The sequence below is a fragment of the Paramisgurnus dabryanus genome, chromosome 14, assembly GCF_030506205.2.
Source record: "Paramisgurnus dabryanus chromosome 14, PD_genome_1.1, whole genome shotgun sequence".
Lineage (NCBI taxonomy): Eukaryota > Metazoa > Chordata > Actinopteri > Cypriniformes > Cobitidae > Paramisgurnus > Paramisgurnus dabryanus.
The window spans coordinates 6,152,973-6,180,266 of NC_133350.1; the positions used below are offsets into that span (position 1 = coordinate 6,152,973).

The 27,294-nt window shown below is 38.3% G+C and overlaps 1 protein-coding gene across 3 annotated transcripts in view; it reads left to right on the forward strand.

The window, feature by feature from the left end:
- cdkl5 (cyclin dependent kinase like 5) overlaps positions 1–24,565 on the forward strand; it is a 41,978-nt gene extending 17,413 nt beyond the window's left edge. For 2 of the 3 annotated variants that reach the window (XM_065241111.1, XM_065241113.1), the window contains 14 exons: positions 329–449; positions 2,378–2,437; positions 2,967–3,057; positions 7,514–7,703; positions 10,624–10,704; positions 10,831–10,997; positions 11,267–12,374; positions 13,293–13,394; positions 15,938–16,067; positions 16,439–16,562; positions 17,959–18,064; positions 19,852–19,974; positions 22,292–22,504; positions 22,633–24,565. In XM_065241111.1, coding sequence (XP_065097183.1) covers positions 329–449; positions 2,378–2,437; positions 2,967–3,057; positions 7,514–7,703; positions 10,624–10,704; positions 10,831–10,997; positions 11,267–12,374; positions 13,293–13,394; positions 15,938–16,067; positions 16,439–16,562; positions 17,959–18,064; positions 19,852–19,974; positions 22,292–22,504; positions 22,633–23,010 — 2,994 coding nt within the window. In that variant the 3' untranslated portion in view covers positions 23,011–24,565. The remainder of the gene's footprint in view (positions 1–328; positions 450–2,377; positions 2,438–2,966; positions 3,058–7,513; positions 7,704–10,623; positions 10,705–10,830; positions 10,998–11,266; positions 12,375–13,292; positions 13,395–15,937; positions 16,068–16,438; positions 16,563–17,958; positions 18,065–19,851; positions 19,975–22,291; positions 22,505–22,632) is intronic. The other variant, XM_065241112.1, reaches the window with a different exon arrangement.
- Positions 24,566–27,294: the final 2,729 nt, after the last annotated feature.

The window sequence follows — 27,294 nt, forward strand, 5'->3', positions numbered from 1 at the left end:
TGCTAAATCGGTGAAGTATCCCTTTAAGCTAAAAATCTTGTATTGGTTCTTATGTTATATTAATGAAGTATGATGAAGTTTTGTGTTTCAGTTTGTTTTGCTCTGTATTTTATTATTTTTATTTATTTTATTTTATTTTGCATAATATAAACTGAATATAGAAGAAAATATAATGTCTTTACAATGCAGGTAGAAGTGAAAAGCCTAAAGGGCTTATTTTAAGCCTTCACCTAATCAACAACATTAAAAAAAATTTATAAGTTGAAAATCAAGTTAAACTCACAAAATACAAACAAGAAAAAATGAAAATAAAATTCTTATATTTCAGAATATGCTTGAGCTGTTGGAGGAGTTGCCCAATGGTGCACCGCCCGATAAAGTACGAAGCTACATCTTTCAGCTGATCAAAGCTATTCACTGGTGCCACAAGAATGAGATCGTTCACCGGGGTAAGAGTTTTACTATTTTGTTTGTAGACTTTAGTCTTCATTTCTTTGACACTAATAAACTTATTTTGTAATAAACGATTAAAGCGTTTACATGGGTAAGAATGGCACTTTTCACTAATAGGGAACAAAATGGGGCCTGGAAAAAAGATATACTTTTTTTTAACAAATGTTAATTGAAAAGAGGTGCTTAAACTAAATAGAATGAGTTTTTCCATTTATTTTTGCAGTTTTTATATCTTTTTGTGTTATAGTGCTGGAGAAAGCATTTGAGATAATGTTACTACTTCAGTGTTACATGCATAACATGGACAAAGCAAAATATTATGTATATTTGTACATTTGAAAGCAGTAATTAAAATAGCTACTTACTACAGTAAATGGCATATCAGTCCAACAGATTGGAAAATATGATGTTGTTGTAGGACTGCACGATTATGACAAAAATCATTATTAGTCGATTAATCACCTTTTAAAAACATTTGCATAAAAAGTGTTCCTGATGAGGTTTTATGTTAATCTGTAAATAAAAAATAAACCTTTTTTTTTTACAAATTTTGAACTCTGTGTATGTTTTGATAATCGTTCTGAATCTGATCTCTAACCAAATTCCTTCACAAAACTGCAATTATTTCAGCTTTTTGCTAATTTAAGACAAATACCCATATTTAAGAGTTTATAAGCAGAGAAAAATATAGATAGGATGAAACATTCCCCCCCCCATTTTGCTTGTTTGTTTATTGTTTGTTTAAAAGCAGAGGGTATGTTCTTTTTTATTTGATATATTTATGTTTATATATTTTTAGAAGAATTTTTTTCTGGAATGCATTTTGTGAAACTTTTGTAAAAAATACAAAAAATGCTGGCGTTCAACTTTTCAAAGAAATGCTGGCGGAGATATTGTAATTGTGATTATTATTGGTGTTGATTAATAGACTTTACATTGAAGTTTTGAAATGTTTTATAACTTTCTGTGAAGCAGCTGCATGGTAAACTCTAAAAATCCCAAACTAAATAATATAATGTAAGTCACAAATAATTATGGGAGTTATGTTGTTAGAAAAAAATCTAAAACGAATGGCTAAAGGACATCAACTAAGCAATTTTAAAATCTGTGATTCACCACTGTATTTAGTGCCAAAACAAACTGGCGAAACGCACAGATATGAGCACAAATGGACAGCTGTAATTGAGGCTTTTGGCGATTATGTAAATGTTTCACTCGTAATTGTAATCCCAATTAATTTTCTGATTAATTGTGCAGCCCTATGTTTTTGTATAGTTTAAAATGTTGGATACAGTCAAGATGGTTAAGACTCAGGGTGTAAATCACCATGTAAAGGAGGACTATGTGTGCATTAGCTACTTTCATTAACATAACATATATGTGACCACAAAACCAGTAAGTAGCACGGGTTTATTTGTAGCAATAGCCAAAAATACATTGTATGGGTCAAAATTATAGATTTTCATTTTTATGTCAAAATTATAATTATGTTCCATAAACATATTTTGTAAATTTCCTACCATAAATATATAAAAACCTTTATTTTTGTGAGTGGATACTTAATTTGTTCAACTTAATGGTGTTTTTTTTTTAAATATTTAGATTTTTTGCGCCCTCAGATTCCAGATTTTCAAATAGTGGTATATCTGCCAAATATTGTCCTATCCTAACAAACCATATACCAATGAAAAGCTTATTTATTTAGATTTGTGGTCCAGGGTCACATATAATCAATTTAATGTTGGATAATAGCTTGACATGTCTAATATTTTCCATTTCAAAGGCACCTAAATGTAAAAAACCCTGTATATGTTGTGGTTCAATTGTAAGACATTAAATATGTGTTGTTTTTCAGTTATTTTATGTTACAGAACCATGTAAGTTCAATAAGAAAATCTTGATCTCCTTTTTATCCAATTTGCAGATATCAAGCCTGAAAACCTGCTCATCAGCGCCAATGATATCCTCAAGCTGTGTGATTTCGGTAAGCAGAGACTCTGATTCAGGATCAGCCACCCCCATATTCACACACTGATCTTTCTCGCCGAATGCTGCTTGAGTTCCACAGTGACGTCTGAAAAAAATCTGATTTCAAATTGGATTTGAGAGGAAGGAATAAAACTGGGTTTGTCCGACTCACGCGGTATGCAAAGCTGATTCACTGTAATGCAAATATTTAAGGTTTAAGGTCATGACAAATATGTCATTTCAAAGACTAAAATGAGAGAGCTGCAGTGTTTGATCTTTTCACTGATGGATCTCTTGATAGTTTGGTAAGACTATGAGGCCATATAATATATAAGTCACCCAGGACTCAATTTTGCTTACCGAATGGCAAAGAAATCAGGCATGACTCATTCCGCAGGCTTCTCTCAAAGACTTTTATTTTTAGAGGGAACAACATGGCAAGATTAATTAAGAACTATGATGTTGTGCAGCATTGCTAATGCCAGATACCTTTCTCTTTCCTCTCCTGCTTCATCAATCTCTCCACCATGGCTGTTCACCTCCAGGCTTTGCCCGTAACCTCTCTGAAGGAAATGATGCTAACTACACTGAGTATGTGGCAACCAGGTGGTATCGTTCACCCGAACTGCTTCTGGGGTGAGTCCTGACATCCTCAGGGTTTTTGTTTACTTCCTGTTCTGTTTTTTCCAGTGGCATCTAGCATACTTCATTTCCTGAGACATGATAACTGCACTGTGATATGCTGTACAATCAGTAAAGCTACAATAAAGCATGGAGACCAAACCTCATACATAATGAGGGCATGCTATATAGATATGTTGGTTTGATATATTTGTTAGATGTGACGATGTGTGCAGTGCACGGTTATTTGTCCTTGTCGCAATTGAAACGTTATTTTCTAGTGTGTGCCACTAGACGAGATGAATGCAGTGAAACATTTTTTTTTGAGACTCTCACCATTTAAATTCCTCCCACACAAATATTCTCTCCTCCCTCTTGCTGTGTGTTGGTGCAAAGATTTGTGTCTCTGTGTTCTCTCTCTCTCTCTCCCTCCCTCTCTCTCTCTCTCTCCTTTCTAAGTTTTGTTTGCATCTCGTCCTATCCATCTTTTTCATAATGTGTGGTGCTTGCTAAGGCACAGATCATGTTTGCTAACAATCTAACCTTATGTATTAAACTAAGGCATGTGAATCTCCTACACCCTTTGTGCTACGAGCATGAATGATACTTCAAATTGTGTGACTTTGTGAAAGATGTGCTATTGACTCTTAAAGGCGGGGTACATGATTTTTAAGAAACGCTTTGGAAAAGGGAGTTGGGCCGAGTACCAAAACACACTTGTATCCAATCAGTGGTAAGGGACGTGTCTACTAACCGACATCATTTCCTGGGATGCGTATGTGTGGGGAGGGTCTATCGAAGGAAGGTCCAGATTCTATTGGGGTAGGGGCGTGTTTATTTAGGTGATTTCAAACGTCAACATTGGCTTTCAGAGATCATGAACCCTGCCTTTATTGTCTGAATTGTATGAATATATGAATGAATATATATATATATATATATATATATATATATATATATAATTTTACGATTTGAGGCAGGAACTAATTACCATTTTATATCTATAGAGACAGAGCGCAGTTATGCAAATTTAAAAACCACGCCCACCGGGGGGGATCCAACCATCTCCATTGACTTTGTATTGCAAGAGGCCGCCTCCTTGTAATTTCTGGCTAATAACGAAAACAGAATAATGTCTAAAAGCTGTTGTTTGACTAGGTGTGTTTTTTAGAAGCTGTCGAGCCGTAAAACCCAGCCTTTAAGGAGAAAAAAAGTGGATCGCCGACTACGTTTCCCCCTAGTGGGCGCATTTATTTTAATAGTAGTACTATGAAGAGTTGCCTGTTTCCACTTTTGGGTTTTTAAACGCTCGTTTTTTGGGGTCGACAGTAGGGCTGTCAAATTTTAATTCGAATTTCGAATATTCGTAGAATGTAAAAAAAATATGCATATTCGAACGTAAAACTTTGCATTCGAATTTTACCTGTGTCAGGAAGCTCACGCAACATGATGATGACGTAACTGACGCGGATTGTTATACACAGCGTTAGCGGTTCAGCCAACTATGCGGACCGAGCCAGCGTTATTCATTTGAAAAATAGCAAGAAAAGACAGTGGGGATTACGAGTCGGACAGAATACATATTAAAAGGGCTGTGTGATGCTTCTTTGGTTTTTAGAGCATCAACTGGAATTCATCCGCAAAGTGAAACTAGCTGAGATGACAGAATTAGTGTCGTCTGCTTCTACATGCAGTTTTAAAGTTTAAAATAACTGATCAACACGAAAGTGCCATAATACAGCTGCTTGTTTAGCAACATTAAAACCATCTACAGAGTCCACACCGCATATGAGAGAGTTGCAATGTAACGCCGCAGTGGCTTTATTTTTATAACTGACTGGAAACTTGACTTTCACCTGGACATTTGATATGCAAGGTTTTCATCAACATATCTGCGTGAAATATAAACATGATGATCATCTGCCAACTCGACTGTTTCAGCACGTCCTCTATTAATTACGGAGAGTCTGCTTTATTAACGGCTTCGCTCTGCGCGTAAGTTAAACATTTCTGTTCTGTACTTTATTACTCGCATATATTTCTAAATATTTTCAACCAAGGAACACACGAAATATAATATAAGTTGTTGTGAATAGTGTTTAAGCTTGGCAAAATTTAAATGACTAATGATCTTTCCCACTTATTTTGGCTGCTCTAAGCGAATTGAAGCGTTTTAGACCATAAAACATTTTTTGTTACATACCGGAAACATCTCCTCACTATCTGCTTGCTGCCTGTCCGCTGATCAAACTGTAAAAAAACGCGATCTCTGTAGACAGCCCAGGCTTCACAAACGGCAATATCAACAAATGGCCAAACCTAGCCAGCACAAAACAAAACAAAGTATTCCAGCCAATAAACGACAAGAAGGATTTGGGGGTGGGGGTTGGGCGCGTTCATGAAAGCACGGAAGGGAGGGGGAGGGGGAGGAGTTAGCTACGCTCTGTCTGTTTGAAAACAGTTCAAACATCAACAGGAAGTGACGTCGCACATTATTCGCTTAGAGCGCCTTTAAATAAAGATTCATTCGTTTTCATACTTTATTAGAAACAAATTTATCTACTTATTATATAAAATGCCCTATATTAATATGCATTGTCTATGTATGGCATTCGTTTTGTACATTTACAGGTGCACAAATATACTGGTTAATTTTGATTTCATTAAGACGCCGTTGTGTTCTGTATTGACTGAGGCTCTGTACATTTTTTTGTAAATTTAATTAATGTATAGCACACGCTGGCTGTTGAGGCATTTTGCACTTCCAGATATCTATGTGCACTTTTGTTCCTTTGCATATGAATTTAAGAAATTATGTTTAATTTATTAGTGTTTATAACATTCGTTTTAACAAAAAATATGCTGTGCATGATTTGTTTATATTATTGGGGCTTTGTGCTGCGCCCTCTTGTAGGCTTTTAGGAGTATATTTCTTTATAATTCGAATATAATTCGAATTTTATTATTTTTCAAGGACGAATTTCGAATGTACTTGTTCAGCCATTTTGACAGCCCTAGTCGACAGCTTATAAAAACGTATTTCTGGGTTTTTTGGCTTGTTAGCTGTACATCCTGTCACACAGCAGTTTTTAGGCATTATTCTGTTTTTGTTATATGCCAGAAATGACAAGGAGGCGGCCTCTCGCAATACAAGTCAATGAAGACGGATGGATTGTTTCCCCCCCGGTGGGCGTGGTTTTCAGGTTATGACGCGCTGCACTCTGTATCTATGGTCCGAGCTTTGCGATTATATTCTCAACCTTATGTTGTTCTAAATCTGTATGAGAAGATAGAAGATCTTTTGATAAATTATGGTTAGCATACAGCTAATTGTAACCATTGACTTCCATGGTAGGAAAGCAAATATTATAAAATTTTATTAAAATATTATTGTGATAAATGATAAAGAAGATATTTTGATAAATGATAGTAAGCAGCACACAGTTGACGGTACCCATTGAATTCCATCATATTTGTTTTTCCTACTATGGAAGTCAATGGTTACAATCAGCTGTGCTTACCATCATTTATCAAAATATATTTTGTGTTCATCAGAAAAATGAAATTTATACAGATTTATAACGACATAAGGATGAGAAAATGATGACAGAATTTTCATTTTTGGGTGAACTATCCCTTAAAGTAGAGGTGGGGACTAATTTGCATATTCATAGATCCACATAGACTAAATGAGGCAAGGTTACATTTAGCTGTTTTAAAGCATGAAGAAATCACTGTCACAAAAATAACTTTTACAAATGCTTTTATAGAAACAGAGCACAACACGTCATAACCTGAAAACCACGCCCACCGAGGGGGAAAACAATCCATCTGTCTCCATTGACTTTGTGTTGCAGGAGGCTGCCTCCTTGTCATTTATTGGCTTATAATAAAAAACTGAATAATGCCTAAAAGCTGCTGTGTGACAGGGTCTACAGCTAACAAGCCAAAAAACCCAGAAATAAGTTTTTATAAGCTGTTGACCCCAAAAAATTAGCGTTTAAAGACACAAAAGTTGAAACAGGCAACTTTTCATAGTATTACTTATAGTAGAACTGTGCCCACTAGAAGGAAACGTAGTCAGCGATCCACTTTTTTCTCCTTAAAAGCTGGGTTTTACGGGTCGACAGCTTATAAAAACGTATTTTTGGGGTTTTTTGGCTTGTTAGCTGTACATATTGTCACACAGCAGCTTTTAGGCATTATTCTGTTTTTTTGTTATAAGCCAGAAATGTCAAGGAGGCGGCCTCTCGCAATACAAAGTCAATGGAGACGAATGGATTGTTTTCCCCCCGGTGGGCGTGGTTTTCAAATTAGCATAACTGTTCTCTGTCTCTATGATGCTCAAAGATGAATTTTAAGTAATAAAATTATCGACTAATAGGATAATTAAGCTTGTGCAAGGAAATAGAAAACTCCACTGAGGGAAGCAATGCTTGACTTATATTTGTCTTCGACTTGGCTTTCGCAGGGCTCCATATGGGAAGGCGGTGGACATGTGGTCAGTGGGGTGTATTTTAGGAGAACTGAGTGATGGGCAGCCCCTGTTTCCGGGCGAAAGTGAAATCGATCAGCTTTTCACCATTCAGAAGGTGTTGGGCCCTTTACCACCAGAACAGATGAAGCTGTTCTACAACAACCCTCGTTTTGCCGGATTAAGAGTGAGAACGCATTTTCTGATTCGCTCGTCTTCACTTTCCTGTCCTCGCCTCTTCGCTTCTCTCTATTCCTGTGGCATGAATCCCAGTATTCTGAATAAGTGGCTGGCTATGATGACTCATGTATCGCTATGTGCCGGTGTGAAACACAACTGGCTCAATCTTGACAGGGCTGATCACGGCACATAATATTCACACACGTGTGCTGCTTCAGAATCTAGTTAGCTGCCCCCATTAGAAGCATGTTAAGTCATTATAAAGATGCAAAACTATTCCAAACTTTTTGTGCTTTTAAAAGGGACACTCCACTTATTATGCTCATTTTCCAGCTCCCCTAGAGTTAAACATTTGATTCTTACCATTTTGGAATCCATTCAGCTGATCTCCGGGTCTGGCACTATCACTTTTAGCATAGCTTAGCACAATCCATTGAATCTGATTAGACCAGGGGTGTCCACTCCTGCTCCTGGAGGGCCGGTGTCTCTGCAGAGTTTTATTCCAACCCTAATCAAACACACCTGATCCAGCTAATCAAGGTCTTACTAGGCAGACTAGTTTTAGCTAAACTCCGCAGGACACAGACCCTTCAGGACCGATTTTGGACACCCCTGGATTAGACCATTTGCATCACGCAAAAAATTAACCAAAGAGTTTTAATATGTTTCCTATTTAAAACTTGACTCTTCTGTAGTTACATCGTGTACTAAGACCGATATTACGCCCTGCCCGAAAATAATCCCCTTGGTTACTTTCAATAGCAGGGGACTACTTTCGGGCAGTGCGTAATATCACTATGCTTGCTGCAGTCATGTTACAGCAGCAAAGTCCTTGATTATTATGCCAGAATGAGAGTATAGTTCCTAGACAAATCTGACTATGAATTACATCTTTTAATTTTCTGTCAGTCTTAGTACACAATGTAACTACAGAAGAGTCAAGTTTTAAATAGGAAAAATATCGAAACTCCTTGGTTATTTTTGAGCGTGATGCTAATGGTCTAATCAGATTCAATGGATTGTGCTAAGCTACAGCCATGTGAAAAAATTACGACACCCCATTACATTTTCTGTTCTTTATTAAGAAATATTTACATATCACTGGTTTTCATCTTGTTTTTATTTTTGTCTGGAAAAGAAAGTGATTTAATTGCAGGGAAACAACAAAAACCGACCTAGTTTTACTCATTAAACAAAAGATTTACAAAAATGTGAATTGTCACGAAAAGGAAAAAGTTAGGACATCCCAACAATTATTCCCACTTATATTGGCTAAAATCAAACACAGGTGTATCATAACAGGTACACATGATTAGAACATTGATATGAGGAGGCTTGCCCTATTTAAATCTGCTACATTTGGTTTGGTGTGCTCTTGGCTGTTGAAGTGAGAGTGGACACCATATTGAGATAAAAAGAGCTATCCGAGGCCTTCAGACCGAAGATTGTAGAAGCTTATGAGTCTGGAAAGGGATTTAAAAAGATCTCCAAAGACTTCGAAATCAGTCATTCCACTGTCCGGAAAATAGTCTACAAGTGGAGGACATTCAAAGCAACTGTCAACGTGCCCAGGTCTGGCCGTCCAAGCAAGTTCACCCCGAGAGCAGACAGCTAGATGCCTAAAGGAGGTCACCTAAAACCCTCAAATTTCATCACAGCAGGCTCTTGCTATTGTTGATGTGAAATTGCATGCCTCTACCATTTAGAAAGAGACTACACCAGTTTAACTTTCATTGGAGGTGTGCAAGGAGGAAACCCTGCTCTCTAAGAAAAACATAAAGGCCAGACTGAAGCTTGCCAGAGAGAATGTAGACAAAGACCATGACTTCTGGAATAATGTTCTTTGGACAGATGAGTCTAAAACTGAATTATTTGGACACCACAACAGAGGACATGTTTGACATAAACCAAATACAGCATTCAAGGAAAGGAACCTCATACCAACTGAAAAACATGGAGGTGGAAGTGTCCTGTTTTTTTTTTTTTGTTGTTGCAGCAGGACCTGGCCTGCTCACCATCATGAATTCTACTGTGTATCAGGGGTTTCTTGAGGAACATGTGAGACCATTTGTAAAAAAAAAATTAAGCTGAAGCGGAACTGGATCCTGCAACAGGACAATGACCCAAAACATACCAGTAAATCCACCAAGAACTGGCTTAAAACAAAATGGAGAGTACTGGAATGGCCGAGTCAAAGCCAAGATCTGAATCTCATTGAGATGCTGTGGGCTGACTTGAAACGGGCTGCACATGCAAGAAACCCATCAAATATCTCACAGCTAAAAAAATGGCATTGAGGAGTGGGGCAAACTTTCCTCAGACCAATGTCAGAGACTGGTAGATGGCTACAAGTAGCGTCTCACTGAAGTAATTTCAGCCAAAGGGGGTAACACTCGCTATCAGAGGGCAGGGTGTCCTAACTTTTTCCTCTGTGACAATTCAAATTTTTGTTAATCTTTTGTTTAATGAGTAAAACTATGTCAGTTTTTCTGGTTTACCTGCAACTAAATCACTTTCTTTTCCAGACAAAAAATAAAAACAAGATGAAATCCAGTGATATGTAAATATTTCTTAATAAAGAACACATGACTGTATGCTAAAAGTGCTAGCGCCAGACCTGGAGATCAGCTGAATGGATTCCAAAATGGTAATAATCAAATATTTAACACAAGGGGAGCTGGAAAATAAGCATATTTTCAAAAAAGTGGAATGGCCGTTTAAGATGTCATCGGCAGGATTGGAGAGAAATAAAACAGGATTATTTTTTAGCTTCACAACTACTTATCCATCTAACATATTATTCTATTAAACATATACACCATTGTTTTTGTTGTGAAGATTTAGATTACACATTTGGCAGTAGGTCTCCTGAGAGACTTTCTGATTTGTCATTAAAAATGTTATTGTTGTGTATGTGTTTGTGACAGTTTCCTTCAGTTAGTCACCCTCAGACACTTGAGAGAAGATACCTGGGTATTATCCACGGTCTCATGTTGGATTTAATGAAGGTAAAGCAGTTTGCAAAACTCTTGAAAAAAGCAACCTTCTCTCTTATCCTAGCTGTTTTAAGATGAAGACTGAAATTATTGTTCTTCTGTTATGTGACTTTCCTCCTTTACCTTTGGCTGTGTCAGAACCTGCTGTGCTTGAACCCGACCGAGCGCTTTCTAACAGAACAGTGTCTGAACCACCCCGTGTTTCAGGGTTTGAGGGGTTCAGAGCGACCAGCTCCACCCTCGCCCACCCCACCTCGCTCTTCGAAAAGAAAACCGTACCATGGAGACAACACTATCCCTAGCAGGTCAGAATCCTACGAAAGTCCTAAATCACTGGTCACCAATCCTGGTCCTGGAGGGCCGGTGTCTCTGCAGAGTTTAGCTCCAACCCTAATCAAACACACCTGAAGCAGCTAATTAAGGTGTTTCAGGTGTGTTTGATTAGGGTTGGAGCTAAACTCTGCAGAGACACCGGCCCTCCAGGACCTGGATTGGTGACCAGTGTCCTAAATGGTTGTGATTATGTTTTTAACAAACAACGTAATACAGTCATCTATTGTTTATCCTCCTGCAGGAGTCATGGCAGTAAGAGTTCAGGTCACCGACGTGCTAACAGTAAGGACTGCTCGTCGCTACCGCGCCATGAAGATCTCCACCGGAGTACCGACAATTTCTTAAATGGCAGCAACATGCAGACTTCATCCACCCTGAGCCCCACCCTACATCCCAAGAGTTACCAGGCCCAGACCCTGAGCCGGTCTACCTCCTGCAGCAAAGACCTTGCCAACAACAACCTTCCCCACCTCCTCAGCCCCAAAGACACTAAAGGAAAGACAGAGTTTGATTTCAACCTGGGGCCTAAAGCTGGAGGTGCCACTGCATTGGCGGACACATCCGGTGGAAAGTACCTCAAGTCCTCCAAATCAGGACGGCACTCATCCTTCTTAGAAGGGAAGACCAGCACGCTGCAATCCGGGGAGAAGCACAGTCGCCATAATTACATGGAGTCTTCACACGGATCCATGCCTTCCACGTCCTCCTCCAAAAGTTCCTCGTCCTTCCTCAGCCTCTCCAAGAGCCACGGGGCATTGAACGACGCCAAGTCTGTGGGAAATCTTGCCGAGGCGCGTCTCCACCTGGATGATCCCATGGCAGGATCGGGCTCAGGTTCTCGGTACTTCCAATCTAGCTGCTTGGATCTCAACGCAGCTCCTGGGAGTCCCAGAGCGGAGCGGCACGCTGTGGCGGAACGACAAGGTCACAGCCCCAGCGGCCGGGGGAACACACGACTAGAGGGGGGCACTCTGGACTCGCGCCGTTCTTCAGGACGGAAAAAAACACCAGATGAACCGAAAGCTTCCGACACATTGGACCCGAGCAGGGCTGCAGTAGCAGGGGGCGTGCACCCTCACAATCTTCCCTCTCCGCATGAGTCCTACCCTTACGGTCTGGGCTACACCAGCCCGTTCTCTTCTCAGCAGAGACCTCATCGCCACTCCATGTACGTTCGGAGAGAGCGACATCGGCCGCATGGCCAGGAGGTGAGCTTGATGGTCGGGCAGGGGGTGCCGACGCGTGCCAGCAGCTTACAGCTCCTCTCGCCGCAGCTGCAGCACAGGACGCTCCCACGACACAACACCAGTTCATCTCGAGAAGAACTTGCGCAAGATCTCACCAGCAGGGTCAGCACGGTTCTGTGTTTTCATTTCCGTGTGTCCTGTGCTGTTATAAATGTTTAGCTTCCCAGATATGTTTGACTAATGGTTCCTGTTATCAGATTTAAATATCTGTGATCTTCAACCAAGGAATACCTTCTTATTCATCTGCGCGTTTTCTCTCTGAATATTACTTTTCTGCTGCTAGCAAATAGCAATAATGCAACCGATGCTTGTTTAGGCCAATATCTGCAGGAGATTGGATTGTGGTGGGTTTGTGTATATGTGTGCGTTTGCATGCGTTCTAATGTGATCTAATTTAAGATATGGCTCTGGTGCATTCATGTTTTTATGGTTGTGTGCACAACTATTTGATTACACAGTCGACCACTCACACCCCCACAGACAAAGATAAGCGCAATTCCAATGGGATACAATTTCCAAACATTTGAGTTGCAGTTATTACCAGAGGATGTATGTGATTGCAGATGAGAAAGCGATCTCTAGTTTTAACTAAGGAGGTATCAGGATGCAGATGTTATGGAGGATGATTATGTGCAATGGTTGTCGAAAGTAGTCCATGATCTTCTTACTGATTGAACTCTTTGGCAAATGAAATGCCAGTAGTGCTTCTAAGTATTGTCGTGCCCAGAAAGCTGGCAAAAAATGATGATGAATCATGAAGCACAAGAAATTAAGATTTGTACTTGTGTTTCCTGGTTCTCAGGAGAGATTTTTTTAAAAATCGATTTTGACATAAACATTTTTCATGAAGGTAATCTAAATGATGAGCTATGCTATCCACATTCATTTTATAGTTCTATACTCTTGTATACATCAACACATACATAATTGAGATCATCACACATGCATATTATAGACACACATACATTCTTGCAGCATCTACCAGTGTTTGCTTATTTTGCTGTGTGTTCATGTCTACAGAATGACCAGTCTCCAAAAGAGAAGCCTCACTCCCGCCCACCAATTAAAGATTCTACGAGGGACAACACGGCTCCTTTCCACACACAGCGCCCAAAAAATGAGGTCTGAGGTCCCTACACAATCCTTAAAGGGGACATGAAAAACCATTTTTACCTTGTCTTTGTTGAATAATGGTAGTCTACCCGCATTCACGAACATACAAAAAGTGCTAGACATGCTTAACATCTCAGGCTCATAGAAATTCCTCTTTTAGAAATGTCAGCCAGAAAACGGCCCAATCTGAAAAACCGATGCTTATGACATCACCGGCATCTCACTGCCCTCCACTTTAAAATAATTGTCTACATTTTTTGAGTGGCAGCAAAGTCAGCCAATCAGTAATGAGATTGCAAGTTAAGCCAGTAGGGGGAGCCAAATAGGTGCAAAACCACCCTAATAGAGCTATCTGAGAGAGGTTTTTAGGAAGCTTCTAAGGCATTACAGACCCAAACAAAAAAATTTTTGTCTACATGTCACATCACAGAACAAGGATAAATACCCGTTCAATCATTCTATGTCACCTTTAAAACCATTAGACACAGTCATACACAATAAATATAAATCAAGTTTATATGATATCTGCTGTTGGTTCTCATTCGCCATCCTATCTTTGTTTTTAAAAACATTGATCATTCAGTGGCATTTACCTTTCAGACCACACTGGTGGTCCTTCTGTTAGTTAATAGGAATGTTTTGTAAATGTCATCATCATTATAATAACTGCTAGCTAATGTATTTAGTATTAAATACCTCACCAGCTCAGATGCAAAAACCTCTAAATAAATAAACGCCACCTCAATAAAAAATCTGCCAATGACGAGTTTTTCTGACAATCCGTATTTTTCACTATTATCCACAAGGTGGCGCTCTTACCCAACTTATAAAACACGGAAGTATCCCCTTAGGGCAAACTTTGTGTCTGTTTTAATCATCCCTCTGAATCTGATCTCTATCAAAAGTCCTTCACAAAAATGCTATTATCTCATTTTTGCAAAAATTTTGTATTTTTGAAGAAACCTACCCATATTTGAATGGTGATAAAAAGAGAACAAATGAAGATAGGATGAAACTGTTTTTTTTTTAAGCAGAGGGTCTCTTCTTTCATTTGATATAGTATTTGTTTATAAATTTAAAGAGCACCTATTTCATTGCTAAAAACATTATTATCCACATATATAGGGACATTTTTACCTCCAGATTTTACTCTCTTCCTGAAAACTCTTCCTGATTTGAAAAGCTCTGTGTCCCTGATTGGCCAGCTAATCCGTATGTTGTGATTGGTCTGAATACCTCTGGTGTCAGCTGGAAATGTGACACTCCCTACCATATTTGAAAGATTCGGTTGCTAACAGAAATTAACTTACAGGTTGTGAGTCAAAGTGGGAGGAATTATGATAATGTCGATCTTTACTACATCACCAATCCCAGGAAGTAAACTGTTGCCTACAATCCGTGTGTTTGTTGCAGTCAAAGAAAGGAGATTTACGTTGGAAACGATAACTCGCGTCATCGTTTACTTTGGCATATGTACCTTTTGCATATCGGTAACATGTACTAATACACACTTACACACCAAAGGAAATTTAAAAACCTGAATCGGACCATAGATCCGAACATTTTCTGGAAGGCACTGGCTAGCAACTTTTTTTAAAAAACGAGTTAACTGAATGCTCTCGGCACATATGTTCATCAAATAATTTTGCTTCATTTCTGCTTGTTGGCAGAATCTGTTAAGGGATTTGGTTCCCTTGTGTGCACTTAGACCTGAATACAACCCAAATGTGGCAGCCACATGCATCACACGCCCCATAATGTGTAGTTCAGTTTCTTCATTTTAACCTTTTGAAATCATGACTTTTATCATTTGCAATGTTTCTAGTTGCATCTTTAGAGTGATTTTGTAACGGTTTACTATTCAGGTGGATGCTGCACATTGGTGGTGGTTGAGGAGAATCCCCCTTTCATATGTAAAGTGCTTTGAGGTCTGCAGAAAAAGCGCTATATAAATGTAAAATGTAATGAATTATATTACTATGTATTTTTTGCATCCACTTAAGAGGTTTTCGCAGCGTACGACTACTGAACCTAAACATAAAGAGTTAAATAAAAAAATGCTAATTAACAAGAAACCTGTGAGATGGCAGATCAGACCAGCCTGAAAACATTTTTCAGTGAGGTATCTAGCAGCTCAGTCAAAGACATGGTTTACCCCAAAATGAAAATTCACTTTCTGTCATCATTCACTCAACCTTACAATGTTTCAAACCCATATGACTTTCTTTTTTGTAAAAAAAAATAAAAGTATATGTTAGGCTGAGTGTTAGCCTCATCCATCAATGACTTTCATTATATGAAAAAGAATAAAAGTGAATGGTGACTGAGGCTTCCACTTGTGTTTTATGGGAGATTGCAAACCATGCAAGTTTGAAAGATCTCAAGGGTGAGTGAGTGAACGATCATAGAATAATTTTGGGTGAATTATCCCTTTTTTGTACCATTTCTTTTCTTCCTTAATTATTCCTTTCTCACCAAGCAAACGTTCAGTTACTGTAAACCAATGTATGTACAGTAAGCTATTTTCTAACAGTTTCTCTGTTATTCTGTAGTGTGACCGACCTCTTGTACCCCAGACCGGGATGTACCATGACCCTCATGTAGAAGATGGAACCTCATCCAAAGAGAACCGCATCATCTACAGTGACTCCATGCCTCGTAGAGTAGGAAGTTTTTACAGAGGTAACCCGAATGAATGAAACCTGAACATTGCTTTAAAAATGAGACCAAACTGGGACCTTTATCTCTGCGCTTTGTTCAAAATTAGTTTTCAGATATTGATGTTTCTTTATTTTGCAAGTGATGACATGTTCAGCTTTTGTTATAACCAGTATCACCACGTCAGCACCTTAATGTTTAACAATTATAAGTAAAAGTGGAAAAAAATAAAATATTTTGCTGTCTAAAAAAACTTGACAGTACTCACATTTAAATAATAATTACTATATATCTTACCTTATTTAGTGTACGTGAACATTATTTATTATGAATGCATAAGTTTTCATTCGTTTTGTGTTGCTGATATTTGCTTATGTTTATTTTGTATTATTAAGTCCCTTCTCCACGACCTGACAACACGTTTCACGAGAGCACGGGGCAAAGCCGAGTGCCAACTGTGGCAGCGGAAACCACATCCAGGACAAACCACCCCAAACGTCAGACCAATTTCGACCCCTGGTGAGCACACAAGCCTGTTGAGAGCGCACCTCCATCCAAGCAAATAAATCATTGTGTGCATATAGCTATGGGATGGTGTGCTTTGTCAAGGTGGAAGTAACGATGTTAAAGGGGTCATGACATGTTTCTTTTTATTATTGTATTATCTTCTCTGAGGTTACTTATAATATTACTCAAGTGTTTTGCTTAAAGACATTCAAATTTAAGTAATTTATGACCCTTTCCACCCCGTTTTCATTCTCTGAAACAGTCTGATTTGTGTGTTTCCCCTTTAAGAGTGTACGACTTGGCTTGGTGCCCCACCCACTTCTATGATTGACAGCCTACATGCGTCCACTACAATACAATACCAGCGTGTTTCTAACACATATGCTATTGTGAACACAGCTTGCGTCTTGCGTGATGTAATTCAAAACTCGCTTTTAAACGGGTCATTACCGATTGCAAAATAGTATTTAAATGAAATATAATTTATTATATGTTACGATTAGACAAATAAATATAAATTGTTATTTTTCTGTTTCATTATTTGCTCAAAATCATAATTGGCTTTGGTTTGGGGGGGATCCCAAGGGGGCAGTTCCCCCCTGCCCTCCCAAACTCTGCACATAGTCAGCACTGATATGACAATACATGGTTTAAAAAACAAACAATCCATTTCTCTCTGACGTCGGGATCCTTCAGAAGCCCTGCAAAGACGCTCCTTCTTCACAGCCAGCAACGGCACAATATTTGTCTGACATTATAATCTTACTGTCATTACAATCTTATCGTGATTGTAAACAACTACTCCTTCAGATCCCTTTGAGTTGCTGCTCAGTCACTGAACGCCAGTGGGCGGAGCCAACGATATGATGATGTGCTGTGTCTCTCTCTTGGGCAGAGAAGGGGGAGGCTTCAGACCTGGAGCTGGCAGGTCATATGAAAATTAATATCTATATGTATGTCATTAATCCAGACATTTTTCATTCCTTTTTTTATTTTTGGAGAACGGATACAATACTGCTTTCGTTAATGATAAGGAGGGCGTTTTAAATAATGAAACTTACGGATGTATTAATTATACCAAGAATTGTTACATTTCAAAATTGATTCCTAATGTCATGACCCCTTTAAATATTTAGTTATGAATGAAAACTATCAAATCAAGTTTTATAAGAATCATTAATTATTTTCAGTTTTGAGGTTTTGAGCTGTATTATTGCTGCGTCAGTACAGTGGGTTTATTTTTTAAGACTGTATTTACCAGCTCTGCTAACATAGCTGTACATTTCCAAATAAAAGGCAAAATAAAACCAAAAATAAAAACTTATTTTGTTTAAAGAAAATAGTTTTTGGTATAAATATGCCACACATATGTTCAAGTGAAATGAAACGCTTAACTTTTCTATTCCAGGAATAACTCTGAGGCCATGGTCATGAACCAACCGGAACCCCCTAAACAAAAGGAGAAGCAGGGTTTCTTCAGAGCCATAAAAAAGAAGAAAAAGAAATCGCAACCGGTAAAAAAAACTTCATTCCATAAAGCTGCAACATGATAGGACTGGGACAGTAATGCTTTAGCAAGGAGATCTTTTCTGTCTGTATTTATTATGTTATGTGTATGTATACTGTACGTGCTGCTAAGCTGCTGTGTGTGGTGGTGGTGTTGTATGTCTGTCCGCTAGTCATTGAACCTAAATGACCTATTGTGTACATGAAGTGATATTCTGGGATGGGTAAACCGAAAGGTCTCTTATTGTCACTAGAATAAATAGCAGTGTTCCCCACATTAAATTAATTCAATCATGTTCAAAAGCATCCAGGCATATACAGGTGCTACAGAGGTGTGAAAGGAAAGGAAAAGTGGATGTATAATCCCAGTAGGATCTGGGTTTTAGTCTTTGGACCTTAGTGGTTCCTTTAGCTACTATAGGAGGCATGTAAAAAACATTACATTTCTTAACGTTGAACTAATCTGTTAGCATTTTATATTAAAGGGACATTCCACTTTTTTTTAAATATGCTAATTTTCCAGTCCCCCTAGAGTTAGACATTGGATTTTTACAGTTTTGGAATTCATTCAGCTGATCTCCGGGTCTGTCGTTACCACTTTTAGCATAATTATTAAATCTGATTAGACCATTAGCATCGCGCTAAAAAATAACCAAAGAGTTTCAGTATTTTTCCGATTTAAAATTTGACTCTTCTGTAGTTACATCGTGTACTAAGACAAATGGAAAATTAAAAGTTGCGATTTTCTAGGCAGATATGGCTAGGAACTATACTCATTTTGGCGTAATAATCAAGGACTTTGCTGCCGTAATATGGCTGCAGCAGGCGCAATGATATTTCGCAGCACCTGAAAATAGTCCCCTGCTATTGAAACTTTTTATTTTCCATCGGTCTTAGTACACAATGTAACTACAGAAGATTCAAGTTTTAATTTCAAAACTCTTTGGTTATTTTTTAGCATGATGCTAATGGTCTAATCAGATTCAATGGATTATGCTAAGCTATGCTAAAAGTGGTACCGCCAGACCCGGAGATCGGCAGAATGGATTCCAAAACTGTAAAAATTAAATGTTTTACTCTAGGGGAGCTGGAAAATGAGCATTTTTTCAAAAAAGTGGTGTCCCTTTAAGGGTAACCTTTTACAATAAGGTTGTATTTGTTTACATAAGTTAATGTATTAGCTTAGTTCATGTTAATTTCATATATTAATACATTTTTAAAATCAAAAGTTGTAACTGTTAGTTAATACACAATTAACTAACAACAACAATTGCATTAACAATGATTAGAATCCAGAAAAGATCAGCACCGGATCCGTTCCAGACCTGGCGACTTCGGCCCAGATCCAGTGCGGATCGGGCCCAGGATTGTCTGCTGATAAACTTTATTGCTCATTGTTAGTTCATGTTAGCTAATGTATTTACTAAAGTTAACCTTATTGTAAAATTTTACAGAATGTCCTTAGGTTGGTTGCGATACTTAGGGTCCGTGGGTCTCAAAAGGTCAAAACCCTGCAACAAGAGGTTGTCCATTTTAGCAAATTCCAACATTAAGTCTTCATTGTTCTTATTCCAAAATAATCCATCAAAGATGCTCAGAGTGCAGTCTACAGTACCATATCCCCATAGCAGCCATATGGAGACCAGTCCAGACCCGAGCAGCATGTGTGTGGCAGATTCTGGTCTGTCCAAATATTGAACCAGAGAACCATATGTTCATCTGCTGTACTCAACAACAAAAGATGTTTGGTGTTAATAGAATGAGCCAATGGGCTTTTGTGCGTCTTATATTGCAGACGGACGGCAGCGCGGGAAGGAACCCGAGCATCAGGAAAAGCCTTTTCCCCCTCTTTAACTCAAAGAATAGCTTAAAGCATAATTCTTCTGTCAAAGTGCTCCCTGTTGTTCCTCAGCCCATGGTATTGCTCGCATTAAACCACGCCGCTCAACCATATAAACACAAATTTCCATTGCATGCTGTTTTTCTGTGTATAGGTATTTTGTGGCTGGATGTCTTTTTGTCATTTTTGTTTATGACTGAGCTTTTTTGTCTTTATAAATGGAACACAAGACTCAGATCCATGTCAACACTAAGGCCAGATTTTAGTCATTTTTCAAAATGATTTTCCTAACTATATTTCCCACATTATACCAGCGTGATGCTAATGGTCTAATCAGATTCAATGGATTGTGCTAAGCTATGCTAAAAGTGCTAGCACCAGACCCGGAGTTAAGCTAAATGGATTCCAAAACGATAAGAATCAAATGTTTAACTCTAGGGGAGCTGGAAAATGAGCATATTTTCAAAAAAGTGGAGTGTCCATTTAAACTGGCACAAGCAAATATTTATTTACTTTAAAAGAAAAATCAGTGCATTACATTTAATGTATCTTATGGTTCTTGAACAGATTGTGCCAGGCAGCTGCGATTTGAAAAAGTGTTTGTAAAGAGCTAACAACTGATCTGCATTGGTCTTTAGCCTAATACATCTTTATACATACAGTACATACCACGCCTGCCAACAGCAACGTTTATGGTCTGAATAGCTGGCAGCCCAGACAGCCTCATAATTTAATATCCTGCATTGCCAAGTACAATGAATCATTTTTGGTAACACAAGTTTCAGGTTTTCATTAGGGTACATTAGTATTTGTTATGTATGTTGATATAATGGATCTGGTTCTTTGTGTTTTACGCATCAGGCAGCATCGCTTAGGTTCCTTCTAGCATCAGAGCATGTGTTTTGCTTTGTAAGGTGCATGGACCATATAGTCGTCCGTAGCAGCACCTGCTCAGAAAATGCACGTTTTATGTCTAATATTCTTCAAAACAAGGAGCAGGTGGACACATGGTCTTTTGTTTATACATATAGAAATACTTGCACATTTTGTTACAGAGGGTCAGAAACCGTGGCGGCTCATGACTGCTCATCCGAGGGGGCTTATTCAAAATAAATGTTCGGAGTATCGTGTGGTTCTTTTTTCAAAATATGTGTTCTGCGCGTCGCGAGATCATGTGTGCATCAAGTGTTTTGTCAAAATAAGTGCCTGCTGCACATGCGTCAAAACCGTTTATGATAAAAGAGACGCTCACGTTCACAAAATACACGCAAGACCCTTTCTTAACAGTAAACTCTGATTATGCATGAGATTATGTGAGTATCTGGCAAACTCGAGCTTCTCTATTATCATAAAACCCTTTAGACGCGTATGCAGCAGGCACTTATTTTGACAAGATACGTGATGCACACAGGATCTCTTGACGCGCAGAACACATATTTTGAAATTATGAACCACACACATGAGGGCTACATACATGTTGTGACGAACTTCGCATCAAGCGCCCTCGAAAAAAGAAGTCACCGGCCGCCACTGGTCAGAAACTGATCACGTCTCAAATCACAAGCCTTTCTCAATCTGTATTCTGTAATCTGTCTGCCTTAAAAACACATTTTTGTTTAAGCTACACTGTTAAAAAATTGCTGTAGTTATGCAGCTGTTTGCCAGTAACTTACTGTAGATTTCAATGTATGTTATTTACTGGCAACAGCCTCATGCAAAGCATTCTGGGAACCAGAAATCCTTATGAACCTTTTTCTGTGTTTTCCTTTAGATTTTGGTTCCCAGAATGCTTTGCATGAGGCTGTTGCCAGTAAATAACATATATTTAAATCTACAGTAATTTACTGGCAAACAGTTGCCAGTAATACTGAAATGTCTGTAAAAAATTTAACAGTGTATTAATTTAAAGAAAAATTACTTCTAAAAGTCTAAAATTTATCATTTGAAAACATGTCACATTAATTTTTTTTTGCATAAAGAAACTAAAGCTTGACTTTGCATTATTATATAATTATTACATTTTATTGAAATTGATTATTCACATTATAATTTTGAAACCGGTAACAAATATACCATACCATATTTAACAACTATGTATTTGAATTTTTTAAAAACAGTAATAAGAATAATTTATTTTGCTTTTTAGTAATTGTTATAAATGGGCATGAAATAAAATAACATAATTAAAAAAAATTATGGACTTTGTTTTCTTTATGCAAAACATAATTTGTATTTTTTATTTTGCTTTGTGAACTTGAGAGGGCATCGCCCCGGTGCGTTTTCAGTTTTCTGACCTCCTGCACGGAAATTTTGGTTGACTTTTGTTCGGACAGGCAGATTTCTTTAACCCACCCCTTCATGTCATTTCACCAACTTTCTGCTTTCCTCTATGCAGCAGATTCCCGGGGACAGCCAGCAAGACCAGCTAGTGATACAGAGACCAGTGAAATCCTCCTCTCATCATAGCAGTCGACACCGCAACCGGGATCGCGACCGGGAACGTGACCTGGAAAGGGACAGGGAGCGAGACCGGGACCGAAACAGAGAGAGGGATCGTGAAAGAGACAACACTTGGCAACCTGAAAAGCAACCAGACATTCAACCTCAGGTGAGGAAAACCTCTCACTTATGAATCAGTTGCCATTCCTTACATAACTTCCAATGCATCCCCTGCAGTAGTGTCTGTAAATCTTCGCAGCAATGAAGTAAGCATACATCATCCGCTTATCGTTTCAGAATCAGCCTCTGAAGTCCCTCCGTAAACTCCTACACCTTTCCTCTCCTGCTACGTCTAACCAGCCGCCACCTCCCGATCGCTCGGCTGAACTGCGCTTCCATCCTATCCCTAACCCCCCTTCCAAAGGGAACCTGAACGAAGGCAGAGGGCATCCGGTGGGCAGCGTCACCCCCAATACCAAGAGCCGCAAACCCCACAACTACCCTCTGCCAGGGCAGATCGAATCCAGCTGGCACGTTTCCGCTTTGACTCGAGCTGAGGGAGCACCGTATCCGGAGCAAATGGCAAATAAAGGCGGGCAGAACGGTATCGGGTTTACCAGAGCTGCCCGCGCGAGAATGCCAAACCTCAACGATCTGAAGGAAACGGCTCTTTAGAGGTGACCCTTGGTACTTGGTCTCTTATTTCCTTCTCGGCTACCTATGGAATGCTACACGATATCGATCATACAGTGGTACACAATGCCACTTCTAGCCAGAAGGTGGCAATAGTTATGTCTCAGATTTGTTTTATAAAAGCATCCACATTTGATAGAATTTGTATTATTGTTCATTATTACATCTGGGTTCAGTTTTCTGTTGAATATCTTACTGATGATGATATGAATCTATGTATTTGTATATGGAAATTTAGGGATGGGGAAATCTGTGGAATTGTAAGAACTTTAGTTTATACACAAGAGAATGTATAAATATTTAATGTGTAATAATTCTATATTTCACGAAGATTATTTAATGAATTATCTGTGTGTTAATAGTTATAATGTACAGAGTGCATTTTATGGTTGTAACAGAAGTACTTATTGTTTCAATTATTTTCTTCTCTTTGTTGAACATTGTTTTCTGATATGAATTTTCAGACTACAGCAGGTCTATATTACACACTGGATCATACTGCAGGTTCAAGAATAAATCCTTCCCTCAAGGTTTTGGACTTCTTCGCATTAAAAAGGACACATAACGGCATATCAGCAATTACTGATTCTGCTTAACCAGGTTCTGTAATACTTTTCAGGCAAGACCATTAAATCAAAGTCCCACGATGCCTGTTTGTCTCACTTTACCTTTAGCTGGTGTCTTACAACATTTGAAAAAATCCCAAGAGTTCAAAACAACATTAAAAACAGGATATAAATGTGTCGTTTTGGGACTCTGTAGTGATTGCAAAGTGCAGTCGGGGTTTGGTGTTGGTTTATTAAAGCTCTGATCCCAGATGAGCTGGATTTCCCGTGAATAATCAATTTTAAGTTGGCAGCAGAGTGGGCGGCCAGGGGCATTCGAGACCCAGGGGCCTTGTGCTCTCCTGGTCCCGCCAGACGGTGATAAGAGTGACTTTGCCCGAGGTATAAGCAGTGTTTAACAAACAGCACTGCTCAAGGTTGGGATTTGAGAGTCAAGTCTCTACGTGCCTTCAAGAGGCGCTTTGAGGGCTCGCTTGCATGCGCGCATAAGTCTTTCAACCAATTGAACAACTGGCAGTTTTAATTTAATCAGTTTAATGGGATGTTTTTGAAAAGATGAAAGCATTGCCTCTGGACCTGGTAAAAGGGTTTCAAAGATGTAATGTTGTTATTGATCTGGTCGTGGGGAGGCAGGTGTGAGATCAGGTAATTTGCTGTTTTTGTGCTGGCCCTTAAAAACTGCACATTTTTTATCCCATGATCATGTTTTATATTTATCACACATATATACATTTCTTAAATTATATTCTGCAAACACAGATAAAAATATGGGTACAAAATATTAAAATATAACTTCTTTCTCACTTATAGCTAGCCTATACTGTTTTTTTTCTTTACGACTTTAACATTTACAAGTCTTTTCCCCATTGTAATTTATGTGTTCTTTTCACGGTACTATTGCAAGGTGTTACAATTAGGGCTGTCAAAATATTAATCGCATACAAAATAAAAGTTTGTGTTTGCATAATATATTTCTGTGGGCATTGTGTAATTATTATGTATCAGTGGCGGCCGGTGACTTCTTTTTTCAAGGGTGCACGATGCGAAGTTTTGTCACAACATGTATGTAGCCCATCATGTGTGTGGTTTCGTTATATATCGCAAAATATGTGTTGTTCAGCTCGTCGAGTGAACCTGCATCACGTGTCTTGTCAAAATAAGTGCCTGCTGCTGCAGACGCGTCAAAAGGGTTTATGATAAAAGAGATGCTCACGTTTACTCGCATAATCTCATGCGTAATCAGAGTTTACGGTAAAGGGAGTGTCTTGCGTGTATTTTGTGAACGTGAGCGTCTCTTTTATCGTAAACGGTTTTGACGCGTGTGCAGCATGCACTTATTTTGACAAAACACGTGATGCACATGGTTCACATGACGCAACAAACACATATTTTGAAAACACGAGCAACATACATTACACTCCAAACACATAATTTGAATTTGCGACCCTCAGAAGAGCAGTCACGAGCCACCACTGTTATGTATATGTAAAAATAAATAAAAAAATTGAAAAAATATATCAAAATCTAAATAAATATATAAATACATGTAAATTTCCCTAAATACATGCATGCGTGTTTGTGAATTTATATATACAAAATAATTAATTTTTATTTTATATATACACAGTGGACATGCATATGTTATGCAAAAACAACTTTTATTTTGTATGCGATTAATCATGATAAATCTTTTGACACCCCTAATTACAATGGATAATTAAATAAGATATTTTTCAGTAACATACCTGACCCTGTCTGTGAAATCCAGACATATTGCATAATCTAATTATGAGATTTGATGACCTTACTCAGTCAATTTAATAGATTTGATATAAGATATAAGGTAATTTTTAACAGAATGTTCTTTACATTATGTAGGATGATTTAACAGCAGTTAGGTTCAGTATTTACAGTGTAAGTTAAGTTTTTGATGTTTTTTTCTATAGTTTAACTGCCACGTAATAAGCTACACATCCTCATGCCCATGGCGTCAATATTTGACGCACTTGACCATGCGTCAATATGTTACGCCGAGGGTATACCCTTCGCGTCATTTTTTGACGAACTGGGGACTTTAATACTATTACGTCCGTTGCATTCTCTTTCCTATTTTCTTACCATTTTCGCGTCGGTTTAGGGTTAGATTACGCATATTAAACAGTGTACGCGAAATTAAACAGTTTAAACAGTTGTCACCTGGCGTTGGGGTTAGACACAGTTGTCACCTGGCGTTGGGGTTAGAGTTAGGTTTGGGTAGGGATGTCATTATGTAAATCTAACCCTAAACCGACGCGAAAATGGTAAGAAAATAGGAAAGAGAATGCAACGGACGTAATAGTATTGAAGTCCCCAGTTCGTCAAAAAATGACGCGAAGGGTATACCCTCGGCGTAACATATTGACGCATGGTCAAGTGCGTCAAATATTGACGCCACGGGCACAAGAAACATGAGATTCTGTATACCTTCTGTTAACTGAAGTTTTAAATGTCAACTAAAACCCTGCCTTCCTGAATAATGCAGTTTGCCTTTTAAGAGTAATCCCACCCATATTTGTCATTTTTTCCAGATTAACACCATATTCATTAATCCTTTCAAATCATGTAAAGTACACTGGCACAATCTGTAGGAAAACCTCCCATCAGCCAGCTGTTATAGACCTGCCCTGATAAATAGTGATGGTGTGGTTGCTTGCCAAATCTATAGGTTGAACGTTTCTTATTCACTCTTAAACAATCTTTACATGGACATCTTTATGGCATTTTTCATTAAAATGCTAAACTAAAAAAATAAATGAAGAGTAAGCAATGACTGCTTCTAACATTGAAACATGATGGAGTCACGTTGTGTGATACATCATAATCAGTGCGGTTTGATTGCCTTAAATGTTTATTCAGAATGATACCACAAAGGTGACTGATGGATTCTTGATTCACTGTGATACTGAGCTAAACCTTAAATTTCCATTACATGACAACTCATGTTTTCAAACCATAGACAGTGTGTTGTAGCCTATTTCATCCAAAGAGGGTATTTGTCAGTGGCTGAGCTGTTCAGTGCAGACATTCAAACATTTTCGAGTGAGCACAAAAATGGATTAAATATATCAGATTTCTTCACAAACTGCTGCAGAAGATGTTTGGTTATTGATGATTAATTATTGTTATTTAGCATTAGCAATGACTTTTGTAATTTTGTAATAGTTTTGTAATCTATTGTCAGTTTACCATTGGATAAGATGTGTAGATATTTGCATAAGAATGTACATCTCAACTTCAGACCACAAATAAGGCCCGAAGGTCAGTTTGCATTTAGTCTTTCATGGCTATTAAAACAGGTCTCTCTTTTTATTATAAGCATTTGGTTCCAAAGCAGTTTTTGTGCCAACAAAAGTCATTGTGAAGTTGTGTGAGGCCAAAGTTTTATAGTCTGTCAGGAATAAAAACGTATTTTCTAGCAAATTAGAAAAAGATTTGTCTGTCCAAGGTTAAAGAGATGTAGTTTTAGTGAAGGACGGACTCCTGAGTCTTTCATAGTGTGTTGTCAAAGAGAACTAAGTTTCATTTTAAGATTCTTTGTTCCTTTAGGACGGTGTTGGATCGAATAGGTTTAAAGTCAGTTCAAGTTAAACCCGAAAGTCTCTTATTGCTGAACTACCAACATGATTCTAAATGTCCGATCCAACCCCTAACTCGTTGTTCT